At 31.0% G+C, this 9,273-nt stretch overlaps 1 protein-coding gene across 2 annotated transcripts; it reads right to left on the reverse strand.

The window, feature by feature from the left end:
* Window positions 1-5,478, reverse strand: LOC106754144 (myosin-binding protein 1). 2 transcript variants are annotated; one of them, XM_014636124.2, is made up of 4 exons: window positions 5,308-5,478; window positions 3,699-4,916; window positions 1,698-3,209; window positions 1-413 (listed from the first exon to the last, which is right to left on the reverse strand). In XM_014636124.2, the coding sequence occupies exons 2-3, from the start codon at window positions 4,798-4,800 to the stop codon at window positions 1,711-1,713; spliced, it is 2,601 nt and encodes an 866-aa protein (XP_014491610.1). In that variant the 5' UTR covers window positions 4,801-4,916; window positions 5,308-5,478; the 3' UTR covers window positions 1-413; window positions 1,698-1,710. The 2 variants fall into 2 exon arrangements, with proteins under 2 accessions (XP_014491610.1, XP_014491611.1); XM_014636125.2 differs by lacking the exon at window positions 5,308-5,478 and adding an exon at window positions 5,163-5,280.
* Between the last annotated feature and the right edge of the window lie 3,795 nt (window positions 5,479-9,273).

Here is a 9,273-nt window from a genome sequence, read left to right on the forward strand (position 1 = left end):
TTTGTACAAACAGGAGCAAATAGGGCCCATATATAAAATTCTCACGTGTTAATTCACTGTATATTCAAACTACACAATCCAATACGACAAGATTACACCAATTAAAGAAACAAGCAGTCACTCATTTACAAAGAAAAAATGGCAAAGGAAAATTTTGTCGTAAAAAGACAGTATAAATGGGCAGACGAAAACCTTGTCAACTCATTGCAGCAAAACGTTCAGCGAAACCCCGAATAAAAGGCAGGGGGATAAAAAGGAAAAAGAAACTCAATATTATTTCAAATCCTATCTTCTTATATCCTGATGAAAGCAAGCTATGTTACTGTACAGTTGCAACCAGCTCTGGTAACCTGGTTCACTAGTGTACACTGTCACTTCCTCCTGGTTGCCGATCAAATCATCGGTGTATGAATCTGTAAAATATGTAGTATGCAAAAGGTGAACATTTTGTATACAGTATACTAAAGTGGTAAAATCTGATGGGAAATTGTAAACAGAATAGGATTTCTTAATCTGCCTTCACATGTCAATATTGTATTTTTGCAACTATATGCATGAGACAGACTAAAAGCGATATTTGCAAGCATGTCCGATATATGAAAAATAATCTTAAAATGGTTCCAAGATTTTGCTTCTTTAATCTGTATCGTGAATACCCACTTGGCAGTCGCATCTGTCAACATGATATGTTCCTAAAACTGGGACAGCTACACAAGTGAAGTGAAGATTAAGCTTCGCATAAGATGGCCACAATCATTGATGACTTGAGTTTTGGTTTTGGTTTTTCTACAAAATCAAGCTTCATTTTTTTGTATATGTATCATTTCTATGTTTTCAAACAAACACGTGGAACATAAAGAACCACGAAGCATAATGACGAGGTTTTGCAGAGACCAGCATAGTATGACCTCTGATGTATGATTAATGATCTTCTCATTCATCTGTTGCCTCACATAATAGTAGAGGAAACACTGTTTATGGGTTATTTCTTCTTCTTCTTCTTTTCTAAATCGAATAGAATCTATAATTTTTTTTTTCCATATTATCCTTTCATTTCACTGTCTTTAAATCATACTTATACTCTATCCATATATGTGACTGTATGATTAATCAATAAACAATTACAAAAACCTACCAACTAAAGTGACAGACTAAGCCTTGAACAAGACTTCACTTTCTCTAAATGTGAGCTACATGATAATTAATGCTCACCACTTTCAGCATTAAATTCATACTTTCATCTCAATCTTTTCCATTCTTGAACAGAACAGCAGCTACGTTTCTAGATCCAACCATCAACTTGACTTTATTTGCTTTATTATCCAACGTAATGCCGTCTTTGACATCAATCCCACTTACCCACCATTTTATTGTCAGCTATTTATTGTTTCTTAATTTTAATAAATATAGTCAATCAGAAAATAATCTTTTTTATTTGATGCCTATTTAAGTCAACGAAATTCACCTGTTTGAAGCTTCAGTCACTAAAGATATATCACTTGGTCAAACATTTTTCTCCATACTTAATATACTAAACGTGGGCAGGTACATAATTATCGTGGACAAATTTCCTTTTCTAAATTAGTTCGAAGTCCAAACAAAAAAAGAACAGATAAAGTAAAATGGTCAAAGTAATTTTAAGAAAGACAGAAAGATGCTTTGATTTGTTGCCTAATGTTTCAACAATAATGACTGACCTTATATACAGCCTCAAGCAACAGGTTGATCTAATTCTCTTATTCCAACCTGACGTAATTGTTGTAGATGATCGGCTATTTCCCGCAATAATTTAAGTCCTTCTTCTCCATTGCTCGACAAGTTGATACTATGCTTAAGGAAATTCAAATCTGACTCAAGAACTTGCAACCTTCCGAGAAAGTCCGAAGTTAAGCTATGAGTAGAAGATAAACCATTATTCCCACAGGGCACAGGAGGGCTATGTCCATTGTACCCAATTTCATCACTTTTCTTGCAAACTAGAGGTTCCTTGGATGAGGAATCATCACCCTTGTCATCTGAATTTAGTTTAAGTGAAGCAACAGATTCGTCCATTAGAATATTATTATCCAACTTCTCCAAGTTTTCCAGGGATTCGTTTTCATCATTTTGTGAATTTATCCAATTGTCCCGAGATTGATGAATATTCAAGAATAAGTAAACTTGCTTCTCCAATTTCTCCAAACGTTGTGAAATATATAACCTTTCATCTTGAAACTCCAATGGTAAACTTTTTTCAGATTGAATATTCTGTTTCTCCAGCAATATGGGTAGAACTTCAACTTTGTCAGATATATCAGTATTTTCAGTAACTGACTTTCCATGGATAATTTCATCCTTTTCAATGCAATGATCCAATCCAATCTCTTTCACCTTCATTTCAGAGTTTATCTCCACCATGTTTTCCGGCACTAATTCATCAGGGAACTTCTTCCTATAAAACTCAAGCTTAGCTTGTAACTCTTCGATCTCTTTCTCCTTCTCAACTAAAAGGTCATTAGCTTTCTGAAAAGCTTCTGTTTCATACTCTGATTGCTCATCCATCATTCTTAAGTACTGCAAGGCTTCCATGTGTAACGTTGCCTTTTCTTCCTGCAGCCTAGTTATCATGGCTAAGGCTTGGTTTGCAGCAACTGCTGAAGCATTTCTTTCTTCTTCCAGCTCTTTATACAGAGCATTCAAAAGTTTCCTATCATGATCAACTTGTCTTTTTAGCCTGTCAACTGCACTTTCACCTTCAATTTCACTGACAATGCTTCCATCCAGAGACAAACCAGATTCATTTCGCTCAAGTGAAATCATCCTTTGAAGAATCTGCATTCCAGCAGAGTTAGAAACATCAGAATTCTTCACTTCATCACTGTTCATAGACAATCTTGGACTGATGATGTCATTAACAGATAGATCAGTCCCTCGAGTAGATGAAAATTGTGACAGCAACATCTTCAAATCTTCACTAATTCTTGTAGAATCCTTTCCAAGCCAATGTTCTACAAGCATGCCAGGTCTTCCTCTGTTACTGACTGCTAGCTTATAGGCATCACCAAGATCTAGTAAATTGGGATTTTGCTGACCAATATCATTAGAAAAGGTAGTTGATTCTAAACCTGCTTCAGATGTTGTTGGCTTATCAACTGACTCAATTATTTCCTCATAGTCCGTGGTTATCGTTTGCTTAGATTTTAAACTCACTTCATCGGTTGTCAAATCATCTATAGCAAATGGTGAAAAGGTTTTCGGTCAGTTATTCATGGAACTTGCGAACTTCAAATATTAAAAAATCAGGAGCCTATTAGGTTTCCCAAAATGTTTCCTGTTTTCATAAATATTTCCTAAAATATCATCTTGGTTTGACTTTGCTTCCTTTTAAATATTTGTATAGGAAAAAGTGACAACAACAAAATCTTATTTTCACTGTTTTCCATTTGACAACAAGAAGCAAAGTAAAAATAAGAAGACATTTTGTAATGGTTACTTAAAATAGAGTACAGAAAATGTTTTCTCAAATCAAATAGGCCTATATTTTTCAGCTATGAAAAAGGTATGACTTTTTTACTAATTTACAAAGATGATTTGGCTGTTAAGAACTAGCTTATTGTTTATTTTCACCAACTTTCCGTAATGACTACAGTACACTCCTCCATCCTTCAGAACCAAGTGTTACATGTTATGTATAAAAGCAACTGCAGAAAATAACTTACAGTTTTCCTTTGCCAGTTCAACGGGAACTCCTGTTTTATTTGATAATGCAGGGACTTCATCACAGGAAATAGGCTCAACTGCGGCAGGACTGACAGCATTTCTCTCAATCTGCTGCTGAGAATCAAATTCGGCCACACCATTCCTACTCTCCGGTATTGCTGCTGTATATTTACTGCCACGAGTATCTTTATTTTCTAATTGCATTCCTGGCTCAGGTAATGCTGGTTGAAGTTCAGAAGAGGAAGTCCCGAGTTTCTCTGAAGCCAAATTCTCATTTAAATCAAGGATGGGAAACTCCATATGTTCACATGGAACTTCTATATCTTTCTTGGAGTCATATGTACCCCTGACTGGTATGCTTGTACCACCATCGTCAGATAAGGAAAGTTCCTGTTCAGAGTCGGTATCAGAAGTAACCTTTAGTTCAGTGTAACCGACATGAGACAAAGGATCTGCCCTTTTATTTCTAAGGCGAGAACCTCTGCTATATACAAATGATTTTGCTCTTTTCTTTTGAAAATTGTTTCCCACAACATTTGATACATCAAACTCAACACCGCCAGACCCAATTGATTTGGTAGTCACCGACCTTCGATCATGACTTTTTAAAGTCCACTGCTCATTACAACAAGAACATAATTTTACACTCTCATTTTCACCAAGTAATGGATCCTGATCAAATCTGGACTCGGATCCCTCCCCTAATTTACCCACCAATAACCGGTAGGTTTCAGCATTAGATTTGTTGACGGTAGCGAAAGAAAAAAGGCAACTTTCACACATTCCTTGAACATTCACAAGCTTATCATGTGCACGACAAAGAACTACAGAAGAAATCTCCGTCTTATGACCACTGCAAATCAAGTTCCAATAATATCCTTTCCTCTCCTTGCCTAACACGTGATCAAGCCTAGAGCAGAACAAACACGGTGTTTGCAATTTGCAGTAACTAGCAAACTTTGTAATCACATAAGAAAAAGCAGCATCAATAAACAGTAAAAAGATCAGCAACCATTCAAGAAAAGCCGATGCCAAGGCCATGGTAACACTCGGGGAGCGCTTGCGGCACTCGGAAGACGAGATTCCCGCGGTAGCCATCATCCACCCTACTCAAGCGGCTTCAAAATCAGAAACTGATTTTTGCTTGAAAGTTCAACAGATCAAACTTTGACCTTCTTCCCGATATGATATAAATAATTGAAGGCAAAAGGTCCGAACTGAATACATTCAAGAAGGAAATAAACTCAAAATCAGAAATACTCATCCAATAATCTGAAATTGAATAAACTTGCCAGCATAAACACGTTGCTTAAAACAAGATCAAACAATGAAAATGATAGGAAGAAGTTGGATTCATATTAATTGAGATACTAAACTTAAATTAATGAATCAACATGTACTAAAAAGTTTCCAGGTAAAAGTAAAAAGAAAGGAATAAACTGAAACTTAAATCTTATTCGTACCAATATCAGCATCAACAGGTAATCTAAGCAGATGAAACGAAATCGAAATTTTTGAAGTGTAAGATAGTGAATTAAAGAGGAGTTATTAGAGAAACTGAAAACAATAATAGAATTAAAATGAGATGAAGAAATTGAAGCGAAATACCTTATGATGATTATATAGTATACGATATGAAGAGCACTTTTGAGAGAGAGAAAAGAGATTAAGAGAATATTAGAAATTAAGAATGTGAGACACCGATCCAAGCAAAGTAAACCAACTAACACAAGGTTGAACTTTCCAACGGAAATCCACGCAATTTTCACCTTTTTTTTTTCTTTTTGCGCAGAAAAGAAAAGAAAAAAAGTAAGAAGCCGACAAGGACAAAAAGGTCAACCGAGTCGTGAGTTTATAGCGAAGTAATTTGTAAACACAGAAAATATGGAAAAAGATGAAATGAAAAAAGAAAAAACTAACAAATTGACCATATTAATATATATATATATATATATTAAATATGTATTTAAAATCACAATTTTAGAAAAAAAAATTCAAAACAGTGATCTGTTTTACTATATTCAGGTGTTGGTTGAATCAAAGTCTAGTAAAAAAAATATAGAAATCTCTACTGAATCCAATATAAGATTTTTTATTAGGTCACAATGATTTTATGCAAATGCAACTCAAAGATATGTATCTTTCTAAGGTTAAATATGTTTTTGTTTCCTTAATTTTTAATGAAAATTGGAATCAATTTCTCTTTAAAATTTTTATCTAATTTAGTCTCCCAATTCTAGAAATGTATGAATTTAGTCTTTTTAACCAAATTTTGCTAATTTTATTTGATGTTTCAAACACGTTTCTTAGTTAATATTGAAGCAAAAATGGGTCAAACAAACAGTGTAAATAACCCAAATACTATCATGAAACGTGTTTAAAACATCAAATAAATCTAACAAAATTTAGTTATTGAAATCTAACAAAGTTTTGAAGAGGGACTAATTCCAATTTTTACTGAAAGTTAATGGAGCAAAAACATATTTAATCGTATATTCCTATGATCAAACTTGCTACTTATCCTATAATCATATTTATAAATTGAAAAAATATTTAAGAAAAAATTTCAATCTTTTCTATAAATATAAATTACTTAGATTTGAAGTTTTTTTTTATATGTAAAAATATGGTCCAACTTTTTTTCTCTAAAAAAAAAGAAATTGATCCAAACAATAAAGTCCATATAATTCCAAGTTACAATAAGCGAAAAGCGTGAATAATCTTTGGTGTGGAAATATTTGATTGAAAAAAGATGTTATGTTCAGCACTCTCCGTCTTGTATTTGTCTTCTTCAACTTTCCAACCGACCATTAGTTGTGCTTCTTTATAAAAGTTTGTCGCATTACAATTGATATTATTGTATTCTTTCTATCAATTTCGTATCATCACATTTATATTTCAAAATTATAAGCTTAAAATAATTTTGAAAAAAAGAAGTGAATAAGTTTGTTTAAACTCAAAATTAATATTTGATTGTAACTATTAAAAAGTTTCTTTCAATTAAAATTGATTACTAACTTGTTTCATATTGATTCTTTAATCTAAAATTATATTATTTTAATCTAAACGCTTGTAAAGTTATATGTTTGTTTATAAAATATTTTTTAATTGGCAATATTTAATACAATTTTACTTATTTCAATTATTATAAGCAAAATTAAAAAAAATAATCAATATATTTAACTTTACCTCTAGTAATCTTGATTAAGTGAAAACAAAATATTAAAACATGGCTTGATGGTACCAGTTTGCACTTAATACAAATGATAATATTTTGTTTTATATATATATATATATATATATATATATATATATATATATATATATATATATATATATATTTATATATATATATTTACAGAATATGTTTTTTTGTTTAACTACTAAGAATATTTCACAAGAAATTACAACATCATAATATTTCTAAAAGGAAATATCAAAGTTGTATGCTAACAATTTTTGTGTAGAGAAAAATAATTAGGGTTAATAATAATATATACGAGGTATTATTCTTAAAAGATGTTTCAAAAGGTTCACGGTAAATACTATTGTTACGATCCCAATTATGTCAAGTAACATTATTAGGGTTAATTTTCACAAATTTGAGGTATTATTTATTTTTGAGCTTGGAACTATGTTATAATTTTGTCCTTAAATGGTGGAAGGAATAAAGAGTACTTAAACTATCTTAGACTTTCACTTCTAAGCGATGTGAGACTATTATGTATGGTAAGAACATCTAACATTTGCATCATTAGTGTAGCGAAAAGCTTTGACACCAATTTTTTTTGCCATTATACTTTAGTTCTACAATCAAAGTATAACTAGACAAGATAAAAAAATGAGAATTTATGCTTCAGTTCTGAACCAAAGCCTATATTTCAGGAATAGGTTTTGGTTGATAAGACAACCAAAACATAAAACAATTAAAAAAAAGTAATAGATTATGGTCAAAAGCGAGAGAAAGACAAGATCAATTTCTCAAATGCAAACCAACTACAAAGACAACAATAATGTAGTGGCATCCTAAAATGCAATAGATCAAGACCAACACAAACCCACATGGATGCGACACTCCAGCGCAAAAAGATGATAATGGTCACTAAAATGCAGTGACAACCAAACCAAGAGGAAAAACAATGTTAGGAGAAGGAAGAGAAAAACAAGTTAAATTTATTCTATATAGATGGATATAGGCTTCAGTTTGAATTGAAGCGTATACTTTGACATCCAAGTAAAGTCTTTTAAAAATGTAATGACATTTTTAAATTATCTGCATAACTATAGACTTTTATTCTTTAAAGAACTGTCATCTATAGTTATATAAATATTTTAAAAAATGTTACATGCATCAATATAAGTTTTGATTCTTTAAAAAATCAAAACTTATACTCATGTTGTTAACAAATAGGTTTCAGTTCTTTAAAAAACCGCTTCCTATATTTGTACAAATATTTAAAAAAATATCATCGTGTAATTATAGATTTCATTTTTCTTAAAAACAAACTTATTAAGTGACATCAAAACCTATTTTTTATTAATACATACTTCTGTTATGAATTTTAATTAATGAGATAAAAAAAAAATATCTAATTAGAGTATATGAATGTTTATTTATGTAGAAGTTTGCATTAAAAAAAAAACATGTAATGCAATACTTAATAGACAAAGTTGAAGAACAAAAAACTTTTTAAAGACTTACAACATAAAAAAAAGACTTGCAATGACTATCTTTCAATATCTCTATAAATAAGATTTAACTTGAAGAAGAATTTTTTTTTTTCTCACAAACAAACTAGCAACGTCACAAAGATAAAAAAAAAAAAAAAAACATCTTGCAATCTAGCCTAATGTTCTTTAACAACCTACGATGAATCTTAATGTATTTTTCATAGGGCATAACAGTTATTTTAGTTAGCTACCTATCATCTTTGATCAAATTTGTTGTGGAAAGTATTTTAACCAGGAATAGTCATTCTTCCAACTAATACTTAGTGTTTTAACGAAGCGTGACTTTTGTTCTAAAAAACATTCGATTATTTAATAAAAAGTGGATAGTAATATTCTATTTATATTTAACGAAGAGCATAGATCTTTCTTTACTTTGGTGGCATATTATTAAGTGGTCATCTGCTATTAAAAGAGTTGTTTTCAAACAAGATTTGTGCAAACATAATTCGATACTGAATTTATCAAACACAAATTTCTTTCCACAATTCAATAAGATGTTGCTCTAATAAATTATTATGGAAACTTTTAATACATAATTTAAGTTTTATTTAATGTGTTCTTACACAATAATAAGCATTAAAATATCAAAATTGTTTTAAATCTAATTTTTTTAATTCACAAGTGATAAATGACATACAAAATTGCGTGACAAATTTAATTTCAGCACTGCTTTTCTTTATTTAATCCCATCAACTTTATATACAATTTTGTTAAATTTCGTTTATAATATCCTAAATTCCAATTTCTATGATTTTTTTTACCGTCATACTTGAGTGTTAATTTGAAAAATCATACCAATTTACAACCTCATGCACAATAGGTGAGTTGAATTGCAAGTTAGTA

This window comes from Vigna radiata, unplaced genomic scaffold, assembly GCF_000741045.1.
Source record: "Vigna radiata var. radiata cultivar VC1973A unplaced genomic scaffold, Vradiata_ver6 scaffold_83, whole genome shotgun sequence".
Classification (NCBI taxonomy): domain Eukaryota; kingdom Viridiplantae; phylum Streptophyta; class Magnoliopsida; order Fabales; family Fabaceae; genus Vigna; species Vigna radiata.

Excerpts from the sequence above, each read along its gene's own strand:
- LOC106754144 (XM_014636124.2), bottom strand. The coding sequence starts at position 4,800 with ATGATGGCTACCGCGGGAATCTCGTCTTCCGAGTGCCGCAAGCGCTCC. Across the intron at positions 3,210-3,698 it reads TGAACTGGCAAAGGAAAACT|ATGATTTGACAACCGATGAA; the intron begins GTAAGTTATTTT and ends CATTTGCTATAG.